The 26,183-nt window shown below is 45.7% G+C and overlaps 1 protein-coding gene across 1 annotated transcript in view; it reads right to left on the bottom strand.

Annotated features, from left to right (window-relative positions):
• Positions 1–26,183, bottom strand: part of PYCR3 (pyrroline-5-carboxylate reductase 3) — a 128,679-nt gene that overhangs the window by 28,637 nt on the left and 73,859 nt on the right. The window contains exon 5 of the mRNA XM_030219923.1: positions 1,638–1,730. Coding sequence (XP_030075783.1) covers positions 1,638–1,730 — 93 coding nt within the window. The remainder of the gene's footprint in view (positions 1–1,637; positions 1,731–26,183) is intronic.

A 26,183-nucleotide genomic window follows, 5' to 3' on the forward strand; every position in this document is an offset into this window, starting at 1 on the left:
TGGCACCTTCGCACCAAAACTTACCCCGCACAGAGCGCTGTCAGCGGGAACCTCCCCGGAGGAGCTGGGCACCACTCTCACCTGAGGAGACCGAGTCCAACGAGCTACGGTCAAGCTGCACCGTACCAGGAGCTCTGGAGAAAGCTTCTCTCACTTTTTTTTTTTTTTTTACTGTGAGGAAAGTTAGAGGCAGGCAGCCAAAAAGAAACTCTTGGAGGAGGGGGAATGGGGTAAGGCAGGGACAGGGAAAACCAAGTATGCCTTTAAAGTGGGCACCACCAGCCACAACACCCCCGCTCTACTGGCAAAGCACAGGAGCCACCCTAGGCAGAAATCCAGGAGCTGAGAAAGCGACATCCACACCTGCTGGGAGATAGATATACTGAAGGCAGAGGGGCTGGGCGTCCAGGAACACCATGTGCTTTCAGTGTTCTCTATCTCCACCTGCTGGTAGGCAAATACAACCCATCAGTTAATGGATTCATCTGCTATTGATAACAAGGAAAGTGATCTACAACACAGGAGCTGCAGAAGCATCACCTGTCTTTTGCCATTTGCGGGACACAGATTTTGCTCCACTGTGACTCAAATGTTGAATTATCATAAACAATTTAAATGAGTAATATTGTGGACCCCTTTCCTGCATGCATAGTGACACAGGTCTGAAAGGATCATTACGGCCCAGTGCCTGTAGAACCAGAATTGCCTTACTGTATAAATTATACCCAGATGAAAAGCACATCATATCTTTTTCTCATATGTTATGAACTCAATTACTAAGAACCCTACACAGTCCAAGCTATTATTGCAGCAACATGATTACAAATTACCTATAATTGTGGCAAATACTATAATCACCCAAAGATAACATGAAGAGGTGTATAAAAGGAGCATGCTCTTTTGCTGTGCCACAGTGCAGTGTTTATTCGGAAAGTCACTCACTACAATCTACTGTGAATTTAGGGTAGACTTGAAGACTTTTGTATTTCAGAAATTTATTTTGAATTGTTAAAATAGTTTTCATGTTTGATCACTGTACTGTAAAATGTATAATTTATTTCATTAGTATTTCTGCAGATTGTAATTCTTGGTTTAATAAACCATTTTCTTGATTGTAATACACATAGAACTTCTATGAGGTATCTGCAGAATATGAATAATGGAGCTCATTATCCACAAGAGGAAAGGTAATATGTTGTACAGATATGTGCTACATGATAAATATGACCATCTCTGGGAAAAGACGACTAAAGTAGCAGATCAAAATGTTGAGAATGGTTGATTTTTCAAGTCATGGGTCCATAAGCAGACTTAAAAAGTTGCATGTTTGAACTTCTGTAACTATTTAAATTTATTTTTTTTCACACAAAAGACTTGTATTACACATTGTTTGCTTTAATATAATTCATTATTTATTTATTGCATTTCTATCCCACCTTTTCCCACCTATTTGTAGGCTCAAAGTGGCTTACAGAGTGTGGTTATGACATAATCATTTCGTGTTAACACGTACATTTCTTATAGTTTGAATGTTGGTAAGAGAAGATAAGCATAGAACCTAATTTTTTGTTTCCAGTGACTTTAGTCATCTTTTCCCAGAGATGATCACAAATTCTTTACAATTGTCACATACTCACCAGTAGTGTCTGTGCAGCTATTTTATTGGCTAGGCCAACGGGCATACCCATCTTAACAGCACCTTCCCCCAACGCTTCAGCAAACATGTAAACCTGCATATAAGAAACCAAGTAGAACAAATAGTCAAGACACTGAGTACTGGAGGAAGACTCAATGGTTAAGTGCAAATTCTGAGGAACAGATCCCAGAAAGGTAGGAGAGCAACCTAGCAATCTGCTCAGTCCATTCCTGCTCTACTACAGCCTGTAGAGCCCACCCCTTTGCTTTCTTGCAGTACTCGAGTCAGACAGAGCACAATGACAGCTAGTGTTCTATGAAAAGCAGCTCTTATGCTGGTTCCTCAGACACAGAGAGCTGCTAAAATATTTGGTAAAAAATATGGGAAAAAGTTGGAGAACCATAGTAAACGACAATAAAGATCATTCTAGTCTAGCATTTAGGGTTGTAAGTAGCAATGTTGATTCTGACACAAGCCACAAAAAAAAAATAAAAAGGAAAATGGAAAATTAGTACTTACTTGCTAATGTTCTTTCCTTTAGTCCCCTATGGATTATGTCTGTCAACCAGTGCATAGAGACAGAGCAGTAAAGAGACCTGTGTGCTTTGCCTGATAAGGGTACTGTGCAGCATATGTTATCAGTGTTTTGACCGACAAAGCAATGTAACAAATGACTTCTTCTTTCAAGTAAACTGTCATACCAATTGCAAGCATCTTCAGCCCCAACAAAAGCCACACAAGGGGAAAACAAAGGGAGAGTATTGCTGAACGGTTAGAAGAAAATGTTTGCCTTTTTGCAGATGACATGATGATAGTCAACAGAGTGGATACCCCAGTGGGAGTAGGAACCATGAGAAGAGATTTACAAAAATTAAAAGATTGGTCAAAGGTCTGTCAGTTAAAATGTAATCTAATATAATAATTTGCACCTCCAACGTTCTGAAGCTGACTCTGTGGCAGTGAAGCCGTGTAGTGTTAGTAGGGTTCTTAATCACACTCCAGATCACTGCCCCGCCCTTAGCGTGACGTGTCTCAAGCACGAGGCGCCAACAGACTCAACCCGCACTCACTAACAAAGGTACAGGAGGACTCAGCACCTCTTCCGCACTCCGACCGAAGGTAGACGCGAGGGCAGCCGGACTCAACACAGTCTGTACCGCCGCTATCACCCCCTCCGAGCCACATGCCATGCCGCCCCCTCCCCCCCAGGATCACAGCCCTCCTACCTCGCCTGCGCCGCGCCCCCCACGAGGTACATGACCCTGCACCCCCCCTCCCATCCCCGACTGTCTCTCTCACACACATCTTCAACAGTATTGGGACCTCTGCTGCATTTTGGGAGCCATTAGGCACAGGAGAGAGTCACCCCCCCCCCCCCCCAGCAACGCTGCCCTCCTACCACGGCTCCGCCGTCCCCCCCCCCAACGAGGTAGATGCCCCCCGCACACCCACACCCCCAACTGACTCTCTCACACACACCTTCCACAGTAATGGGACCTCTGCTGCATTTTGGGAGACGTTAAGCACCACCGCCCCCCCCCCCCCCCAGGAGGTTGACGCCTCCACACCCCCCCCCCCCCCCCACCCCAACGGTCTCTCTCACACACATCTTAAGTATTGGGACCTCTGCTGCCTTTTGGGAGCCATTAGGCACAGGAGAGTCATACACACACTGATGCAGGAACCCAGATCCCCCCCCTCCCCCCCGTCAATCTCACACACACATCGATGCAGGACATGAATACAGGGACACTCACTCTCTCTCTCTGTATCACACACTCGATCACTGGCACCCCACCCCCCACTCACTCTCTCTCTCTGTGTATCATGCACCCCATCACTGACACCCCACACCCCCAGCAACGCTGACCCCCCTCCCCCTCCCAGTAAAGAAGCATCAACCATGTCACACTCTCTGTGTCACACAAACACACTGATGCAGGATCCCAGATCCACCCCCCTCCCCTGTCAATCTCACACACACACACACACTGATGCAGGACATGGATACAGGGACACTCTCTCTCTGTGTATCACACACTCAATCACTGACACCCCACCCCCCAGCAACGCTGACCCCTCCCTCTGGATACATGAACACTCACTCTCTCTCTCACACTCTCTGTCTTACACATAGTCACTATCTGCCTCACACCTACTCACTTTCTGTCTCTGTCACACATACTACCATCAGAGCACATTTCTCCTAACACTTCCCTTAAAAACATTAATGGCAGAAGGTCATTACCTTGCTAGCGCCCGTTTCATTTCAATGAGAAACGGGCTTTTTTTTTTACTAGTTATACAATAATCCAAACTCAGGGGATACGCTAAGATTACTTGGAGCAAATCACTATCAATAATTAAATAATCCAGAATTTACAAAAACTTTTTATACATTTATCTTTAATTTTCATACATTTAGAAAATTAACAACCCACACAAACCACATCCAAACCTTTTACTCATACCAGTCAGACCACATAATCCTGTGAATAATGTTATATGAACTCAAACGAAATAAATTCAATAAATAAGTCCAATGTGAGATTTCAAATGGTCACAGAAATTGTCTTATAAATTCGAAAATAAGGGAGCCCAAATCCAGCAATGTATCTTTACCAAATGTTCCACAGCTTGAACCATCAGAATGCAGCTCTTTCAAATCACTGGACGCCTCCCTTTTGGAAATCTTGCATATCCACTGTGATCATCATATGTGAATACAATTCTCCGGGAACAAGCAGGCGGAAATATTCTCACATATGGGTCGGCGATCTGCAACGGCCTGGGAATCAGCATAAAAACACAGCAAAAACAAAAAAAGATTTGCCAGAGCCTTCTGGCGCACGTGCAACAACGCACCGCGCATGCACAGACTAACTTCCCGCCCGCAGCGCAAGCGTGTACCTAAGTTTTCTTTCTTTTGTGCGAGGAGCCACAGCTTTTTCTGTGGCTCCTCTCTTCGCACCCATGAAAGAGACTTCTTCATTTTTGAAGCATGATTTTTTATTCGTTTTGTTCTTTCATTTAGGTCTGTTTAAAAAATAATGTTTTTTCTTTCTTTTCTTCCTTAGTTTGTTTGTCCCTTTAAAAGTTTCCTTTCTTTTCGATAGAGGCCGTCTTTTAGGCCGTTCGGTCGGGTCTCTCCCTTTATGTGTCTTCTTTCTCAGCACAATCGAGCCGTTTGATTTTGCCGGTGTGGTTTTTCCTTCCATGTCATCGAAGACTCCCAGCAGCTTCAAACGTTGTACTCAATGCAATCGGACCATCTCGGGCACAGATACCTATTCCTGGTGTATCCAGTAACTTGGGCGAGACCATAGCCCAGCTCGTTGTGTCATAAGTACATAAGTATTGCCATACTGGGACAGACCAAAGGTCCATCAAGCCCAGCATCCTGTTTCCAACAGTGGCCAACCCAGGTCACAAATACCTGGCAAGATCCCAAAAAAGTACAAAACATTTTATACTGCTTATCCTAGAAATAGTGGATTTTCCCCAAGTCCAATTTAATAATGGTTTATGGACTTTTACTTTAGGAAGCTGGCCAAACCTTTTTTTTTTTTTTTAACTTTGCAAAGCTAACCGCCTTTACCATATTCTCTGGCAACGAATTGCACAGCTGAATTCCACATTTAGTGAAGAAACATTTTCTCCGATTCGCTTTAAATTTACTACTTTGTAGCCTTTCCTCATAGGGAAGTCGTCCCATCCCCTTTATCATTTTCGTCGACCTTCTCTGCACCTTTTCTAATTCCACTATATCTGTTTTGAGATTCGGAGACCAGAAATGAACACAATATTCGCGGTGCGGTCGCACCATGGAGCGATACAAAGGCATTATAACATCCTCATTTTTGTTTTCCATGCCTTTCCTAATAATACCTAACATTCTATTTGCTTTCTTAGTCGCAGTAGCACACTGAGCAGAAGGTTTCAACGTATCAACGACACCTAGATCCCTTTCTTGGTCAGTGACTCCTAACGTGGAACCTTGCATAACGTAGCTATAATTCAGGTTCCTCTTTTCCACATGCATCACTTTGCACTTGCTCACACTGAACGTCATCTGCCATTTAGATGCCCAGCCTCCCAGTCCCATAAGTTCCTCTTGTAATTTTTCACAATCCTCTTGCGATTTAATGACTTTGAATAACTTTGTGTCATCAGCAAATTTAATTACCTCACTAGTTACTCCCATCTCTAGGTCATTTATAAATACGTTAAAAAGCAGCAGTCCCAGCACAGACATCTGGGGAACCCTACTAACTACCCTTCTCCATTGAGAATACTGACCATTTAATCCTACACTCTGTTTTCTATCTTTTAACCAGTTTTTAATCCACAATAGGACACTACCTCCTATCCCATGACTCTCCAATCTTTCATGAGGTACTCTGTCAAACACCTTCTGAAAATCCAGATACACAATATCAATTGACTCACCTTTATCCACATCTTTGTTCACCCCTTCAAAGAAATGTAATAGATTGGTGATGCAAGATTTCCCTTCACTAAATCCATGCTGGCTTTGTCTCATTAATCCATGCTTTTGAATATGCTCTGTAATTTTGCTCTTTATAATAGTCTCTACCATTTTGCCCGGCACTGACATCAGAATCACAGGTCTATAATTTCTCGGATCTCCTCTGGAACCTTTTTTAAAAATTGGCGTTATATTGGCCACCCTCCAATCTTCCAGTACGACACTCGATATTAAGGATAAATTACATATTACCAACAATAGTTCCGTAAGTTCATTTTTCAGTTCTATCAGTACCCTGGGATGAATACCATCTGGTCCAGGAGATCTGATACTCGTCCATTTCTAGAACTGCACCATTACATCCTCCAGGTTTATAGAGATTTCATTCAGTTTCTCCGACTCGTCAGCTTTGAATACCATATCTGGCACCAGTATCTCTCCCAAATCTTCCTCAGTGAAGACTGAAGCAAAGAATTCATTTAATCTCTCCGCTATGGCTTTGTTTTCCTCGATTGCCCCTTTTACCCCGGCTTCAAGCTTTTAATATACCTAAAAAAAATTCCTATGTGTTTTTGCCTCCAACGCAATCTTTTTTAATTCCTGTGTTTTTGCCTCCAATGCAATCTTTTTTTTCAAAGTCCCTCTTTGCCTTCCTTATCAGTGCTTTGCATTTGACTTGACATTCCTTATGCTGATTCTTATTATTTTCAGTCAGTTCCTTCTTCCATTTTCTGAAGGATTTTCTTTTAGCTCTAATAGCTTCCTTCACCTCACTTTTTAACCATGCCGGCTGTCGTTTGGTCTTCCATCCTCCTTTTATAATACACGGAATATATTTGGCCTGGGCATCCAGGATGAAATTTTTGAACAGAATCCACGCCTAATGTAAATTTTTGACCGTCGCAGTCGTTCCTCTAAGGTTGTTTTCACCGTTCTTCTCATTGTATCATAGTCTCCTTTTTAAAGTTAAATGCTAACGTACTGGATTTCCTGTGTATATTTCAAAGCTAATATCAAATCTGATCAAGCGGCCCCATCACCATTACCTCCCTCAACAGATCATGCGCTCCATTAAGGACTAGGTCTAGAATTTTTCCTCTTGTCGGCTCCTGTACCAGCTGCTCCATAAAGCATTCCTTGATTTTGTCAAGACATTTTACATCCCTAGCGTGCCCCGATGTTACATTTACCCAGTCAATATAGGGGTAAACCCATTATTATTGTGTTGCCCAGTTTGTTAGCCTCCCTAATTTCTGATAACATTTCTACATCCGTCTGTTCATCCTGGCCAGACGGACGGTAGTACATTCCAATCACTATCCTTTTCCCCTTTACCCTTGGAATTTTAATCCATAGGGATTCCAAGATGTGTTTTGTCTGCTGCAGAATTTTCAATCTGTTTGACTCAAGGCCCTCCTTAATATACAATGCTACCCCTCCACCAATTCAATCCACCCTATCACTACGATATAATTTGTACCCCGGTATGACAGTGTCCAACTGGTTATCCTCCGTCCACCAGGTCTCAGAGATGCCTATTATATCTAAATTATTCATTTAGTGCAATATATTCTAACTCTCCCATCTTATCTCTTAGGTTTCTGGCATTCACATATAGACATTTCAAACTATGTTTGTTGTTCCTATTTACATCATGCTCAGTACTTGACAGTATTAATTTGCAAACTTTTGTCTGATTTTCATTTTTATTTAAGGACGCCTGATCTACTATAGTCTCTTTTGCAACCTCACTATCGGGGTACCCTATCTTCCCTGTTTTGGTGATATCTTTAAAAGATACCTTATTCCGAACCACACGCTTTTGAGCAACTGTTGGCCTTCCCCCAGTCTCTAGTTTAAAAGCTGCTCTATCTCCTTTTTAAATGGCAATGCCAGCAGCCTGGTCCCACCGGGTTAAGGTGGAGCCCATCCTTTTGGAATAGGATCCCCCTTCCCCAGAATGTTGCCCAGTTCCTAATAAATCTAAAACCCTCCTCCCTGCACCATCGTTTCATCCGCGCATTGAGACTCCGGAGCTCGGCCTGTCCTGTCTCTTGGGCCCTGCGCGTGGAATGGGTAGTACTTCAGAAAATGCTACTCTAGAGGTTCTGGATTTGAGCTTTCTACCTAAGAGCCTAAATTTGACTTCTAGAACCTCTCTCCCACATTTTCCTATGACTTTGGTATCCACATGTATCAAGATAGCTGGCTCATCCACAGCACTATCTAAAATCCTATCTAGGTGATGCGTGAGGTCCGTTACCTTTGTACCAGACAGGCAAGTGACCAGGCGATCCTCACGTCCACCAGCCACCCAGCTATCTACATGCCTAATGATTGAATCACTAACTACAACAGCCATCCTAACCCTTCCCACCTGGGCACTAGCTCCTGAAGACACATCCTCGGTGCGAGAGGATAATACATTACCTGGTGTGGTGATGCTCTCCTTTTAGAAGGCTTCCCTCCTCCAAGGCAGCACAGGGGCTGCCAGATTGGAAGTGGGACTTCTCTAAAGTCCTTGTAGGCCTCATCTATGTACCTCTCTGTCTCCCTCAGCTCCTCCAAATCTGCTACTCTAGCCTCAGGAGAATGGACTCAGTCTCTGAGAGCTAGGAGCTCTTTGCATCAAGCACACACATATGACATCTCACCAACTGGGAGACAGTAATACATGTGACATGCAAAAGACAGAATAGCACCTCCCTCGTTGAAAGGCACTTAAAAAACAGCTCTAACTGGGCATGTGAGGAGCAAGCAGAAAAGGCAGCTGATTCTCGTGCAGCAGGTGCGCTGGAGTACAGCTTGCGCTCCAAAAAGCTCTGGATTTTTCTTTGCCATATTTACCGAGCCGGAATGGCATCTACCCACTTGTGAGTATAAGCAAGCCTGTTTGTACTTGGAGTAATTTAATTACCTCACTAGTTACTCCCATCTCTAGATCATTTATAAATATGTTAAAAAGCAGCAGTCCCAGCACAGACCCCCGGGGAACCCCACTATTTACACTTCTCCATTGAGAATACTTACCATTTAACCCTACTGTCCATTTTCTTTTAACCAGTTTTTAATCTACAATAGGACACTACCTCCTATCCCATGACTCTCCAATTTCCTCTGCAGTCTTTCATGAGGTACTTTGTGAAATGTCTTTTGAAAATCCAGACACACAATATCGACCAGCTCAACTTTATCCACATTTGTTCATCCCTTCAAAGAAATGTAATAGATTGGTGAGGCAAGATTTCCCTTCACTAAATCCATTTGGCTTTGTCTCATTAATCCATGCTTTTGAATATGCTCTGTAATTTTATTCTTTATAATAGTCTCCACCATTTTGCCCGGCACCGACGTCAGGCTCACAGGTCTATAATTTCCCGGATCTCCTCTGGAACCTTTTTAAAAAATCGGCATTACACAGGCCACCCTCTAATCTTCCGGTACCATGCTTGATTTTAAAGATAGATTACATATTACTAACAATAGTTCCGCAAGTTCATTTTTCAATTCTATCAATACTCTGGGATGAATACCATCCAGTCCAGGAGCTTTGTTACTCTTCAGTTTGTCTTCCCTGATTGCCCCTTTTACGCCTCGGACATCTAGCAGTCCAACCAATTCTTTTTTTTTTATTTTATTTTTTTATTAATTTTTAACCAATATATCCCCAAAAAGAATGAGATAAAACAGAAATTGAAAATTAATACAATTACATCTAGTAATATAAAAAAGAAAGCGAAAGATACATACCTGTAGCAGGTATTCTCCGAGGACAGCAGGCTGATTTTTCTCACTGATGGGTTGACATCCGACGGCAGCCCCAGGTCCGGAAATCTTCCTAGCAACAAAGCTTGCTAGAGCCCTTGTGCGCACGAGTGTGCGCACCGCGCATGCGCGGCAGTCTTCCCACCCGTCATGCGAACGTGCCCCTTAGTCAACTTACAAAGCAAGTCAAGGGAAGAGACAACTCCAAAGGGGAGGAGGGCGGGTTGGTGAGAACAATCAGCCTGCTGTCCACGGAGAATACCTGCTACAGGTATGTATCGTTCGCTTTCTCTGAGGACAAGCAGGCTGCTTGTTCTCACTGATGGGGTATCACTAGCCCCCAGGCTCACTCAAAACAACAAACAGGGTCAATTGGGCCTCGCAATGGCGAGGACATAAGAATTGACCTATCAACAAGAACATCTGAGAGTGCAGCCTGGAACAGAATAAAAATGGGCCTAGGGGAGTGGAATTGGATTCTAAACCCCAAACAGATTCTGCAGCACCGACTGCTCAAACCGACTGTCGCGTCGGGTATCCTGCTGAAGGCAGTAATGAGATGTGAATGTGTGAACTGAAGACCACATCGCAGCTTTGCAAATCTCTTCAATAGTGGCTGACTTCAAGTGGGCCACTGACGCTGCCATGGCTCTAACACTGTGAGCCGTGACATGACCCTCAAGAGTTAGCCCAGCTTGGGCGTAAGTAAAGGAAATGCAATCTGCTAGCCAATTGGAAATGGTGCGTTTCCCAACAGCCACTCCCCTTCTGTTGGGGTCGAAAGAAACAAACATTTGGGCGGACTGTCTGAAAGGGCTTGTCCGCTCCAGATAGAAGGCCAATGCTCTTTTGCAGTCTAATGTGTGCAACTGATGCTCAGCAGGGCGGGTATGAGGATGGGGAAAAAATGTTGTCAAGACAATTGACTGGTTCAGATGGAACTCTAACACCACCTTGGGCAAGAACCTAGGGTGAGTGCAGAGGACTACTCTGTTATGATGAAATTTAGTATATGGAGCATGGGCTACCAAGGCTTGGAGCTCACTGACTCTACCAGCTGAAGTAACAGCCACCAAGAAAATGACCTTCCAGATCAAGTACTTCAGATGGCAGGAATTCAGTGGCTCAAAAGGAGCTTTCATCAGCTGGGTGAGAACGACGTTGAGAGCCCATGACACTGGTGGAGGTTTGACAGGGGGCTTTGACAAAAGCAAACCTCTCATAAAGCGAACGACCAAAGTCTGTCCAGAGATAGGCTTACCCTCCACACGATAATGATAAGCACTAATTGCACTAAGATGAACTCTTACGGAGTTGGTCTTAAGACCAGACTCGGACAAGTGCAGAAGGTATTCAAGCAGTGTCTGTTTAGGACAAGAGCGAGGGGTCTAGGGGGCCTTGCTATCACACCAGACGGCAAACCTCCTCCATTTAAAAGAGTAACTCTTTTTAGTGGAATCTTTCCTGGAAGCAAGCAAGACTCGGGACACACCCTCAGAAAGACCCAAGGAGGCAAAGTCTACACTCTCAACATCCAGGCCATGAGAGCCAGGGACCGGAGGTTGGGATGCAGAACCATCCCCTCGTTCTGAGTAATGAAGTTGGAAAACACTCCAATCTCCACGGTTCTTCAGAGGACAACTCCAGAAGAAGTGGGAACCAAATCTGACATGGCCAGAAGGGAGCGATCAGAATCACGGTTCCACGATCCTGCTTGAGTTTCAGCAAAGTCTTCCCCACCAAAGGTATGGGAGGATATGCATACAGGAGGCCCTTTCCCCAATGTAGGAGAAAGGCATCCAACGTTAGTCTGCCGTGGGCCTGAAGCCTGGAACAGAACTGAGGGACCTTGTGATTGAGTCGAGTGGCGAAAAGATCCACCAAGGGGGTGCCCCAAGGTTAGAAGATCTGACGTACTACTGTGGACTTGAGAGACCACTCGTGAGGTTGCATTATCCTGCTCAACCTGTCGGCCAGACTGTTGTTTATGCCTGCCAGATAGGTGGCTTGGAGAAACATACCATGACAGCGAGCCCAAAGCCACATCTGAACGGCTTCCTGACACAGGGGGCGAGATCCGGTGCCCCCCTGCTTGCTGATGTAGTACATGGCAACCTGATTGTCTGTCTGAATTTGAATAATTTGATTGGACAGCCGATCTCTGAAAGCCTTTAGTGCGTTCCAGACCGCTCTCAACTCCAGGAGGTTGATCTGAAGACCGGTTTCCTGGAGGGTCCAAACTCCTTGAGTGTGGAGCCCATCAACTTGAGCTCCCCACCCCAGAAGAGACGCATCTGTCGTCAGCACCTTTTGTGGCTGAGGAATTTGAAAGGGACGTCCCAAGGTCAAATTGGATCGAATTGTCCACCAATAGAGGGAATTGAGAAACACTGTGAACAGCTGGATAACATCCTCTAGATCCCCCGCAGTTTGACACCACTGGGAAACTAGGGTCAATTGAGCTGATCTCATGTGGAGGCGGGCCATAGGAGTCCCATGAATTGTGGAGGCCATATGGCCCAGTAATCTCAACATCTGCCGAGCTGTGATCTGCTGAGACGCTCTGACCAAGAAACAAGGGACAGAAGATTGTCTGCTCTCACCACGGGGAGGTAGGCCTGAGCCGTCTGAGTCCAGCAGAGCTCCTATGAATTCTAGTGTTGAACTGGAAGAAGATGGGACTTTGGGTAATTTATAACAAACCTGAGTAGCTCCAGGAGTTGAATAGTCATCTGCATGGACTGCTGAGCTCCTGCCTCGGAAGTGCTCTTCACTAGCCAATCGTCGAGATAAGGGAAGATATGCACTCCCAGCTTGCGTAGAGACGCTGCCACTACCGCCATGCATTTGGTGAACGCCCAGGGCACGGAGGCAAGCCCAAAGGGCAGTACACAATACTGAAAGTGCTGTGTCCCCAGACGGAATCTAAGATACTGTGAGCTGGCAGTATCGGGATGTGTGTATAAGCATCCTTCAAGTCCAGAGAGCATAGCCAATCGTTTTCCTGAATCATGGGAAGAAGGGTGCCCAGGGAAAGCATCCTGAACTTTTCGCAAATCAGATATTTGTTCAGGGCCCTTAGGTCTAGGATGGGACGCATACCCCCTGTTTTCTTTTGCACAAGGAAGTACCTGGAATAGAATCCCAGCCCTTCTTGCCCCAGTGGAATGGGCTCGACCGCATTGGCGCTGAGAAGGGCAGAGAGTTCCTATGCAAGTATCTGCCTGTGCTGGAAGCTGAAGGACGGAGCTCCCGGTAGACAATTTGGAGGTTTGGTGATCAAATTGAGGGAGTATCCTAGCCGGACTATTTGGAGAACCCACTGATCGGAGGTTACAAGAGGCCACCGTTGGTGAAAAAATTTTAACCTCCCTCCGACCAGTAGATTGTCCGGCACAGACACCTTTATGTCAGCTATACTCGCCTGGAGCCAGTCAAAAGCCCGTCCCTTGCTTTTGCTGGGGAGCTGCAGGGGCCTGTTGAGGCGCACGCTGTTGACGTGAACGATCACGCTGGGGCTTAGCCTGAGCAGGCTGGCAGGAAGGAGGATTGTACCTGCGCCGAGGCGTAATCCTTAGAACTCCGAGCCCTCTTGAGAGCGGAATCCACAACCGCAGAGTCGTGAGGCAATTGGGTCTTCATCAACTCCAGGTCCCCGTGAATCCGATACTGGGACTCAGCTATCTTGGGAATGGTGGGATTAGTTAGTGGTTTCACCCAGTTCGCCATCAATGTCTGCTTAAGGACATTATGTAGGGGAACAGTGGATGACTCCTTAGGTGGTGAAGGATAGTCCAGGACCTCGAACATCTTAGCCCAGGGCTCATCCTCAGTGACCACTGGGAAGGGAATGGCCGTAGACATTTCCCGGACAAAGGAAGAGAAAGACAAACTATCGGGGGGAGAAAGCTTTCTCTCTGGTGAAGGAGTAGGATCAGAAGGAAGACCACAAGACGCCTCATCCAAGAAATATCTTGGGTCTTCCTCTGCCTCCCACGAGGCCTCCCCCTCGATATCAAACACGAGTTCTCTGACTGCAGTCTGAAGCCGGGCCCGTCTCGACGCCGAGCAGTGATGTCCTCGATGACGGTGTCGAGAAGTGGACTCCCGTGCCGATGGCAATGAAGCTCCCTCCACCGACGGGGAATCCACTTGGGTGACAGCCGAGACCGATACCGCAGGCAGTACCGACGTCGAAGGCTTCACCACAGGCGGGGAGCCAGCCGCTGCATCTCTCAATGGTACCGACGGCGCAAGCACCACCGGTACCGGGACACACGGTCGCAGCAGCCTTTCCAGGATCCCTGGAAGAATGGCATGGAGGCGCTCATCTAGATTGTCTGTCGGGCAAGGCTGTGGGGTCGGTGCAGGAGACGGAGCCAGAATCTGTCTAAGGTGAGGAGGCGGTACCGGGCTGTCTGGAAAAGTGCACAGACACCTCCTGTATGGAGGAGGGTGAGCGGTCCTCCCGGCGTTGACGCATCATGGGTGCCGAATCCTTCGGCATCCTGGAGCTCTCAGTACCATGACGGGAGGGTGACCGATGACGGTGCTTTTTCGTCTTCGCTCGAAGCACGGTCTCGGTACCCCCCCCCCCCCCCCCCCCGGTACCGACGAGGAAGACGTGGAATCCAAACGTCTCCTCGGGGTCGGGTCCAAAGAGGGTCGGTCCCGATGGCCCTGCACCACAGGAGCCCTCGAGGCAGGTGGAGACCCACTCAATGGCCCACTGCTGCCAGCGTGACATGGTCTCTGGACAGCCATTACCTGCGCTCCCGACGATGATGCACTCTCCGGTGCCGACATCGATACCGCCACCGCCGATCTCGGTACCGCTGCCGACATCGACGCCGAAGGGCCGGGCGAAGCTTGGAACAGGCACTCCCACTGAGCTAATCTCGATTCTTGTGTCCGCTTTTTAAGGCCACGACACAAAGTACAAGCATCGGGGTGATGACCCGCCCCAAGACACTGAATACACGAAGCGTGTGGATCAGTGGCTGAGGTTGCCCGGCTGCACCGAGTGCACTTCTTGAAGCCACTGGCAATCTTCGATGAAAACGGAAAAATCACGGCAGCGAAATCAAAAGACACGATGGCGCCAAATAAATCACAGAAAAAGGGGAAAAAACCTGTACGGGCGGACAACAGGGCCACACACGCAAACGAAAGAAACTTATTGAAAAACTAAGGAAACAGGGAAGTTTGGAGTTTGTTTTTTTTAAACAAGAACACGAGCGAACTCGCGAAAAAAGAAGAAAAAGACGGTAAATAACGAACAGGGCTCTCTCCTGAGGCGCAGAGCAACCGTAAAACAGCCACTCTGACCGCAGAAAAAAAGAGACTGAGGGGCACGTTCGCACAACAGGCGGAAAGACGGCTGCGCATGCGCGGTGTGCGCACTCGTGCGCCCGAGGGCTCTAGCAAGCTTTGTTGCTAGGAAGATTTCCGGACCTGGGGCTGCCGTCGGACATCAACCCATCAGTGAGAAGCAGCAGCCTGCTTGTCCTCGGAGAAACAGAGATACACTTTCGTCCACAATATACTTGTAGGATCCAAGAATTTAAGAAAAAGAAAAAGAAAAATAAGAATAAGTATATCACTCGATTATCACATACCCACAAAGCACTCCCCAGCATGTCACTACAGTGTGCACATGAGACTATACAATGACATTTATTCCTTCTTTAGCTAAAAGCAAGTCCTCTAGTTGCTTGGGTTCAAAAAATTGAAACTGTGTACCATGAAATAACACAAACCATAAGTAAGGTAATTTCAACACAAAATTGGCGCCTAAGGTCAAAATCCTTGGTCGAAAGGCCAAAAAGGCCTTACACCTTTTCTGTGTTTCTTTTGAAAGATCAGGAAATATTCTAACTTTAGAACCCCAACCAATTCTTTATCCAGCTTCTTGCTTTTAGTGTACCTACCAACGTTTTTACTATGTGTTTTAGCCTCCAATGCAATCTTTTTTTCAAAGTCCCTCTTTGCCTTCCTTATCAGCGCTTTGCATTTGACTTAACATTCCTTATGCTGTTTCATTTAGTTTATTGAGGAATCATGATTTACATCTTACTTCAGATGTAACTACGTAAAAGTAGTAAACAAATTGGTGAAATTATTACTTTAGTAAAAGTAAAAAATATTTCCTGTACAGCTTAGGAGATCAAACTTGTAATATACCCAGCCTAGTGCTACAGCCCAAATGGCTCCGGAGGAATTCAAAAGTAAAAATAAAAATCACTGTCAGTGACAAAGATTGGCTTAAACCTTAGCTCCCTTAGGAAAGCCAGCAAAAGAAAAGCTCTCCCATCATCCACAGAGTGAGTAAATATACTGACTTAGCAGCACAGAATAAATACAGCAAAGCTCTAAATAGCGCTGCAGACTGTTTAAAGTTGCATATTGTTATTATCCTGAAGCTCTTCCTTGGAAATAGAAGCCTCAGTCATCTGAGAAAGCAGAAGGGGGAGGAGCAGAAAAACAGACTCCTCAGAGCTATACTCCAGCTCTAATTCAATCTATTTCTTCCTTATCCATGTTTTCCCCATGGAACTCAAACTTTAACAGGTACCCCCAGCTCAACTGGAGCTCATTTAGCTCAGTTTCCCAACTGGCTCAGGATCAATATTAGTAACCAGTTCAGGAGCTGCACGGTTGGCCTGTCATCCATTCACTGGAGACAGAGAAATACTGATGATACCTTTATAGGGCGAAGCACACAGGACTTTTTTACTGCTCCGTCTATATCTTCTGGTCGACAGGTTCTGGACTAGTCTGGTGAGGATGCTAAAGAAGTTTATCTTTCAGAGGTCTATCTGCACAAGCATGGTAAAATCTCTGGGCATTTTTATTCTCCTCTTCCTGATAGTTCACATTTTTTTTCCTTTCACAGAACATAGTTTGTCAGTGACAAGACTAACCACATCATAACCCTAATTTGCAGTTACAATAAAGAAACTTCAATATTTATTGGGGATATTTGGTTTTAAAAGAGAATAGCTAGGAGGGAAGTGATGTCACGCTGCCTAATGGCTGCTTGATTCTGGGGCTCCGCTGCTTCCTCACCTTTAACTAGCTCCGTTTGTTTGTACCAGCCTCGAATTGTGCCTTTTTTCCTGTCTGGAGTTCGGGACAGGTTTGCTGAAGCGATCTTGGTGAGAGAATTAGAGGATGTCGGTGGCCAGGAAAGACAGCGCGAGGCTGTCTGCTAAGTCGGTGGCGAAGGCTCCTCGCCGCCATGCTTCCCCTTCCCGCTCTGATTCAGCGGCTTCATCAGCGGATGTAGGGTCTGCCGTGCAAGTACAGAGCTTAACCACAGATCTAGCGAAAACGCGAGCGGACATTAGAGCGGATATTAAAGCATCCAAGGAAGAGATATTAGAGAGGATGGACGCCGAGTGAGGATCTTCACGAGCTTGGCGGTCGGGTGGAGAAGTTGGAGAATCACGTGGAGGGCCACGAAGAGCAGCTGAGCAGTGCTGATTTGCTCCTTCAGAAAATAACAGCAGCATATGAGGAGCTGCAATATAAAGTGGATGACCTCAAGAACCGTGGTAGACGGAATAATCTCTGTTTAAGAGGTGTTCCTGAGGTGGGAGACAAGGAGGATGTCCCTACAATTGTCAAAATGATCTGTGGTAAACTCCTGGGGTCGGAGGAGATGGAGACTGATCGAGCACACAGGGCGTTTGGAAAGCCAGCTGACAACAGGCCTAAAGACATCGTAGTGTGATTTGCTGCCTTTCCTTTGAAAGAACAAATACTACAGAAGGCGCGTCAGGTGTCTTCAGTGGAATATAATGGGGCCAGAATAACTGTTTTTCAGGACCTGTCTCAGTTCACTCTCAGTCAGAGCAGGGCAATGAAACCAGTACTTGAAGTCCTAAATCAGCAAAAAATTCCTTATAGATGGGCCTTTCCCTTTGCTCTTTGTTTCACTGCAGGGGGTAAGAGGTATCACATTCGTACAGCAGGGGAAGCTACTATCCGACATAGGAGTGTCGGTGGCGCCGGTTGCTGCTATAGCGATTGCCAATGTGAAAGCTAAGCTGCAGAGATGGAGGAGAGTGGAGGGGAAAGCCAAGACATCTGGAACAGCTGCTTGAACATTCAGTTAGATTCAACTTAAGTAAAGTTGGGGAAGTTCTGATTGTTCAAGAAATTTCTCTACAATGCTCTTGGCTCCATAATTAGTTGTAAACTTGGACCTCGAGGATGTTTGTGTGAGCATTTGAGGATAAGAAGGTGTCGAAGGGGGTTTCGAGGGGAGGGGGTCTGAATGGGCTAGGTGGGAGGGGGGGCTGCGGGTGTTGGTATTGAATGGTTTTGGGAATTGGGTGATGTCCTTTTCTTATAATTCCCAGGCGGGGTTGGATGGGGAATATCTATTTCAGGGGGGGGATATTAGGCCTGGTGGTGGAAGGAGACTATGATAAAATGAGAAGAACGGTAAAAAAAAAACTTAGGGGGGCAACTGAGAGAGTAAAAACTGTACAACAGGCGTGGACACTGTTCAAAAATACCATCCTGGAGGCCCAGGCCATACATATTCCGCGAATTAGAAAAGAAAGACGGAAGTCCAAAAGACACCCGGCCTGGTTGAAAAGTGAGGTGAAGGAAGCTATTAGGGCTAAAAGAAACGCCTTCAGAAAATGGAAGAAGGAACCGTCTGAAAATAACAAGAAACAGCATAAGGAGTGTCAAAGTAAATGCAAGGCGCAGATTAAGAAGGCCAAGAGGGAGTATGAAAAAAAGATAGCATTAGAGGCAAAAAAACATAGTAAAATTTTTTTTTCGGTATATTAAAAGCAGGAAGCCGGCAAAAGAATCGGTTGGGCCGCTGGATGACCGAGGGGTAAAAGGGGCGATCAAGGAAGACAAAGACGTAGCGGAGAGACTGAATGAATTCTTTGCTTCGGTCTTCACCGAGGAAGATTTGGGTGGGATACCGGTGTCGGAAATGGTATTTCAAGCGGACGAGTCGGAGAAACTTACTGACTTCACGGTAAACCTGGAGGATGTAAATTTGCAGTTCGGCAAACTGAAGAGTAGCAAATCTCCTGGACCGGATGGTATTCATCCTAGAGTACTGATAGAACTGAAAAACGAGCTTGCGGAGCTACTGCTAATGATATGCAACTTATCCTTAAAATCGAGCGTGGTACCGGAAGATTGGAGGGTGGCCAATGTAACGCCCATTTTTAAAAAAGGCTCCAGGGGAGATCCGGGAAATTATAGACCGGTGAGTCTGACGTCAGTGCCGGGGAAAATGGTAGAGGCTATTATCAAAAACAAAATTACAGAGCACATCCGAGGACATGGATTACTGAGACCAAGTCAGCATGGCTTTTGTGTGGGGAAATCTTGCCTGACCAATTTACTTCAATTCTTTGAAGGAGTGAACAAACATGTGGACAAAGGGGAGTCGGTTGATATTGTGTATCTGGATTTTCAAAAGGCGTTTGACAAGGTACCTCATGAAAGGCTACAGAGGAAATTGGAGGGTCATGGGATAGGAGGAAATGTCCTATTGTGGATTAAAAACTGGTTGAAGGATAGGAAACAGAGAGTGGGGTTAAATGGGCAGTATTCACAATGGAGAAGGGTAGTTAGTGGGGTTCCTCAGGGGTCCGTGCTAGGACCGCTGCTTTTTAATATATTTATAAATGATTTAGAGATGGGAGTAACTAGCGAGGTAATTAAATTTGCTGATGACACAAAGTTATTCAAAGTCGTTAAATCGCGACAGGATTGTGAAAAATTACAAGAGGACCTTACGAGACTGGGAGACTGGGCGGCTAAATGGCAGATGATGTTTAATGTGAGCAAGTGCAAGGTGATGCATGTGGGAAAAAAGAACCCGAATTATAGCTACGTCATGCAAGGTTCCACGTTAGGACTTACAGACCAAGAAAGGGATCTGGGTGTCGTCGTCGATAACACACTGAAACCTTCTGCTCAGTGTGCTGCTGCGGCTAAGAAAGCGAATAGAATGTTGGGTATTATCAGGAAAGGTATGGAAAACAGGTGTGAGGATGTTATAATGCCGTTGTATCTCTCCATGGTGCGACCGCACCTTGAGCATTATGTTCAATTCTGGTTGCCGCATCTCAAGAAAGATATAGTAGAATTGGAAAAGGTGCAGCGAAGGGCGACTAAAATGATAGCGGGGATGGGACGACTTCCCTATGAAGAAAGACTAAGGAGGCTAGGGCTATACAGCTTGGAGAAGAGACGGCTGAGGGGAGACATGATAGAGGTATATAAAATAATGAGTGGAGTGGAACAGGTGGATGTGAAGCGTCTGTTCACGCTTTCCAAAAATACTAGGACTAGGTGGCATGTGATGAAACTACAGTGTAGTAAATTTAAAACAAATCGGAGAAAATTTTTCTTCACCCAACGTGTAATTAAACTCTGGAATTCATTGCCGGAGAAAGTGGTGAAGGCGGTTAGCTTAGCAGAGTTTAAAAAGGGGTTGGACGGTTTCCTAAAGGACAAGTCCATAAACCGCTACTAAACGGACTTGGAAATCTCCAAAATTCCAGGAAGAACATGTATAGAATGTTTGTACGTTTGGGAAGCTTGCCAGGTGCCCTTGGCCTGGATTGGCCGCTGTCGTGGACAGGATGCTGGGCTCGATGGACCCTTGGTCTTTTCCCAGTGTGGCATTACTTATGTACTTATGTACTTATGACCAGTAGGGGTAGAGGGGGAGGGAAGGGAGGGTGTTCGGGGGGGGAAAGATGCGTAATAAAGGGCTCTCCAGATGTGCACTGTGGAGTATAGGCTTGCCTGTAGGTGTTTGATACGACAAGGGACCTAACATTTTTATCCTATAATGTGAAGGGCCTGAATTCGCTGCAGAAACGCCAAAAGTTATTTAAATAATTAACTCACTTTCATCCGCAGGTGGTGTTTCTCCAGGAGACTATTTTGAGACGGGAACATGAAAAGTTTTTATTGCATCCTCGGTACTCCTCTGTTTACTGTGCGTCTGCTATAGATGGGTCTAAGAAAAGGGGGGTGACCAGCTCAAGGTGGTGAGGGTGAAGCGAGATACAGAGGGGCGTTTTTTTATATTGAGTGTATTATTGGGAGATCAGGCTATAACTTTTACCTCGATATATGTGCCTAATGAAGGGCAGAAAGGGTTCTTGTCTAAATTGGTGGGACAAATTTCCTCTTGCCCTCCGGGTAAACTTATTGTTGGGGGGGGACTTTAATGCTACACTGCACCCAGTGTTGGACAGGTCGGGCGTGGCTTCTGCTGTTGATGTCATGCTATCTCAAGCCTTGTCCCGGTTTACTAGAGATCTTGGACTTTCTGATGTTTGGTGTCTCTCCTACCTGGGGTTTAGGGATTACTCCTTTTATTCGTACCCCCATGATACTTATTCTCGAATTGACTATGTATTGGTAGATGTATCCTTGACACATGCTGGGTGGTCATCTGATATTGGTATGCCCACTGTATCGGATCACGCTCCGGTCTGGGTTGGTCTCCCTTCACTTGCAGGGGAGGAGAGAGAGAAGCGATGGTCCTTGAATGTCACTTTGTTGAAAGATGAGGAAATTTTGGCTGGGTATAGGAAGACTTTACATGACTACTTAGAGCATAATGTAAATTCAGGACCTTCTTTGGGGGTGGTATGGGACCATTAAAGGCGGTGTCGAGGGGCTATTTCCTTCAAAAGGCTAGTTTTCGGGCAAGGAAACAAAGAGCTGAGGTTGCGCAGTGTTTAACGCAGTTAAATCTTTTAACAGAATGCCATAAAACTACTCATTCCGTCATAACTTTGAGGGAAATTCAGGGGCTTCGTCTGAAATTGGACCAGATATATTCTGATCAGTTACAGTTTTTCCAGGATCAACAGAGATACTCACATTTTGTCTTTAGACAAACAAGGGTTGACAGGACTATTCTTAAAATACGGAACGGGGGGGGGGGGGGGGGGGGGGGGGGGAACTATGACAACCAATTCCAAGCTGATCAGGGAGAGATTTCAGACGTTTTATCAATCCCTCTACACCTCGGATATTACGCCAAATCCTGCAGCGACACGTAACTTTTTGTCGACTTGTTCTTTTCCTAAACTTACAGATGTGCAGAGGGAAGCTCTGGAAGCCCCAATTTCAGTGGAAGAGGTCGTTAAGGTGATAAAGGTTCTTCCTGCGGCGAAGTCTCCTGGTTTGGACGGGCTACCCAATGATTTCTATAAAGCTTTTAGAGGGGAATTAGCCCCCATTCTGACAGAGATAATCAATGAGATTTTAGAAGGAGGTGAGTTTTCTTCTTCTATGATGGAGGTATGGATAGCGGTGATATCCAAGCCAGGAAAAGATGTGAATGAGTGTGCCTCGTACCACCCTATCTCAATTTTAAATTCAGATATAAAAATACTGGCAAAAGTGCTGGCCAACCGTCTAGCTAAAGTTATGCCTCACTTGATTCACCCAGATCAAACGGGCTTTATCCCAAACAGGCAAGTGTCGGATATTATTAGACGAATGGTTAACTTGATCCACATTTCCAAGAAAAGGAACCTGCTGGTTTGTCTCTTGGGACTAGACACTGAAAAGGCTTTTGATAGAGTCCATTGGCCTTATATGTTTCAAGTGTTGGAGTGCTTTGGCATTGGATCTGGATTTTGCAGATGGATTAGGGCTTTGTACACAGCACCTAGGGCGTGTATGAGAGTTAATGGAGATAACTCAAAGATGTTCTCGTTGTCTCGGTGGACACGGCAGGGATGCCCTTTGTCGCCATTGTTGTTTGCTTTAGTTATGGAGCCTCTTGCGATATACATTAGGTCAGATCCAAACATATCAGGTATTGAGTTTAGTAATAGGGAAAACAAGTTGGCGCTCTTTGCTGACGATGTGCTTCTCTCCTTGACAAAAACCATTAATTTCATTGCCTAACTTGATGAAGGGTTTGTTGTTATACTCTGAGGTCTCAGGTTTCAAACTAAATGTGAGTAAATCAGAGGCTCTTGCGACTGGCATCCCCTCCCCGGTTCTTGATTCGCTTCAGCACTCTTTCTCTTTTAAATGGGTGGCGAAGGAGGTCACGTGATGCCACGCTGAGAAGCAGACATGGATGAGGACAGCTCTCGGGCCCCAACTGAAAAAGTGGACGATACAGCTGCAAAAACCGACAAAACAGCGACTGGATAATAAAGTCTTGCAGTGGAGACAACAGAGGGTCTGGTGCCAGAGACTGGGGCATTGATGGCAAACAAGTTGGTGAGGAAGCAAGGAGACAAGTTGAAGGTGTCCGAGTCCCACAAAATGGCGGAGACCGAAGACGGAGGCCCAGGTTCAGTATGCTCCGCATGGGTTTCTGAAATCGTGTCGGAGGTAACCCAAGCGTTAAATTCATCACTGGATCAAAAATTTCAGAAGATCACCGATAAACTGGAAATGATGGATGGTAAAATGGAGGCGCTAAAAGGAGAATTCACAACATCATGCCAGAGACTGTCAGACTTAGAAGACCAAATTCAAAAAATAACATCAGATAAAGACTCCCTGCAGTCCAAAGTAACGGAATTAGAAAACAAACTGGATGACCTTGAAAACAGGTCTCGTAGGGGGAATTTGCGCTTGGTGGGGCTGTCTGAGGCCATAACAGAAATTGAGCTACACCCTTTCTTAGAAGATTGGCTTATCAAGATATTACATCTGCAGTCTTCGGGCATCGAATGGGCACACAGACTAGGCCCCAGGAGACCAAGAGACACTAAACCGAGAATAGTTATCTTCAAACTGTTAAATTACATTCACAAAACGGAGATCCTTGGAGCAATCAGGGTTAAAGGCCCACTGAAATACGAGAATAAAACGATTCTCTGCTTTCAAGACTTCTCGGTGAGAGTCTCGCTACTTCGGAAAGCATACTCACAGATTTGCTCAACGTTGCATCAGAGACATGTGCAGTTTGCACTATTGTACCCAGCACGTTTTAAGATATTCACGGATGGAAAGGCCACCTTTTTTGACTCGCCTGAGGCGGCCCGCAAGTTTTTGAATAAACAAGAATCAACGCAGCGGGCAGCAGCAGAGTGAGGGATAGGAGAAGCGAATCAGACCAAACACAAAGAGAGGGGCCTGTCATTGGTACCTAAATAAGCCTTTAATTTGGATTAAAATTGTGCTGAGTGATCGTACAAGAAAGAACCATTAAGACATAGTTGTTGATGGAATGACCAAGGTAACGGAACATTACGAACTGGCAAACTGCGAGCAATGCTACAGAAAAGTTAGGACACACTCTGGATTGCAACTGGGAATTCGGCAGAGTTTTATTGGACAGGCAACAGGAATTTAATTTGGATAGCGTACCGAGCACCTGGACTCGTGCCCCCCCCCCCTTCCGGGTCACTGGTGAAGTTGATAAAGGTTCCCGGAAGGATGAAGACGTGAAACAGTATGACCAACAAATAGCTATCCTGAGTTTAGGAGATTAAGAACTTGTCGTCAAACACAAGATAACCGTGACTGCCCTACAAGAACATGAGACAAGAGATTTATTATTGATATAAAAATGAGATAAGTATGTCAAGTAGAAGTGGATGTTTATGAAATTGGAGGGCTGGTGAAAGGGGACTGAACAAGCAGTAAAGGGGGGTACTTTGGTGCTAAAATGAGGGGAACAAGATAAAGAGGAAAAACATTGTTTGCAATTGTTTAAATTTTGGTTAAACTGACTCGATTTAAGTTAACGAAAAGACAGGCATTAAAAACAAAAAGGGAGAGGGGTACGAGAAAGATCGGGCCAAAGTACCAAGGGAGGAAATGTTAAAACCGAGGTTATATTATTGTTTAAAGTTTCAGATAAGTTTGGGTTAACACAGAAATGTTTGCTGTATGTAACGGGACTACATATGCTGAAACCGGCAGAGGGCACTACAGTGGAACGGGACCGCTTTGGAGGAAGGGGGGGGGGGCTCTCTAGCGAAGTGACCTTAGAAACTTTGCTCGGCACAGACATGCTGTGGATGGGCAAACCTCAGGGGAGGTTATATAGGGAAGTGAGGTATAAAAGGGAGGGGTTTATTAGAGAAATTCAAAAAGAGAAAACGGGTATAGAGGGAAAGGGGGGAGATTTCGGCTCTGTATGATGTGAGTGGCGGGGGCGCGGCGGCTCCGGGGGGGGGGGGGGGGGACGGTCGAGAGGTCCAACAGGAAGGGCCCAGGTATTAATGCATGGAAGAGGGGGGAGTTGGAGGCTGGGCTGACTCTCCCTTACATGAAGGAAGAGAAACTGCTGGTTAAGAAGGAACCAAAAAGGGAGGAGTGAGACCTTTGAGATTTGTTTCATAGAACGTGAGCGGTGTAACCTCCCCGATTAAACGCCAAAAAATACTGCAACTCCTGAACCGACAGACGGCGGATGTAGTATTTCTACAGGAAACCCACCTGTCCTCGATAGAACATGCTAAATTTAAGAGATGGCGGGTGGGACACCTGTTAGAAGCACAAGCACAAGACCGTAAAGCAGGTGTGCTAATACTATTCAAGAAGACGCTTGACGTCCATATAAAGGGCTGCTGGCGGGCAAGGGATGGTAGATATGTGATAGCTCAAGTAACAATTGATAATAGAGACCTCCTATTGGCAAATGTATAGCGTTGGAAGCAAAAATACATAGTAAAAATTTTTTTAGATACATTAAAAGCAGGAAACCGGCCAAAGAGTCGGTTGGGCCGCTGGACGAAAATGGTGTTAAAGGGGCGATCAAGGAGGACAAAGCCGTAGCGGAGAAATTAAATGAATTCTTTGCTTCGGTCTTCACCGAGGAGGATTTGGGGGGGACACCAGTGCCGGAAAGAATATTTGAAGCGGGGGAGTCGGAGAAACTAAACAAATTCTCTGTAACCTTGGAGGATGTAATGGGTCAGTTCAGCAAGCTGAAGAGTAGTAAATCACCGGGACCTGATGGTATTCATCCCAGAGTATTAATAGAACTAAAAAATGAACTTGCGGAGCTACTGTTAGAAATATGCAATCTGTCCCTAAAATCGAGTGTAGTACCGGAAGACTGGAGGGTAGCCAATGTTACTCCGATTTTTAAGAAGGGTTCCAGAGGAGATCCGGGAAATTATAGACCGGTGAGTCTGACGTCGGTGCCGGGCAAGATGGTGGAGGCTATTATTAAGAATAAAATTGCAGAGCATATACAAAAACATGGACTGATGAGACAAAGTCAGCACGGATTTAGTGAAGGGAAGTCTTGCCTCACCAATCTAATGCATTTTTTTGAGGGGGTAAGCAAACATGTGGACA

This window comes from Microcaecilia unicolor, chromosome 1 (genome assembly GCF_901765095.1).
Source record: "Microcaecilia unicolor chromosome 1, aMicUni1.1, whole genome shotgun sequence".
NCBI classification, from domain to species: domain Eukaryota; kingdom Metazoa; phylum Chordata; class Amphibia; order Gymnophiona; family Siphonopidae; genus Microcaecilia; species Microcaecilia unicolor.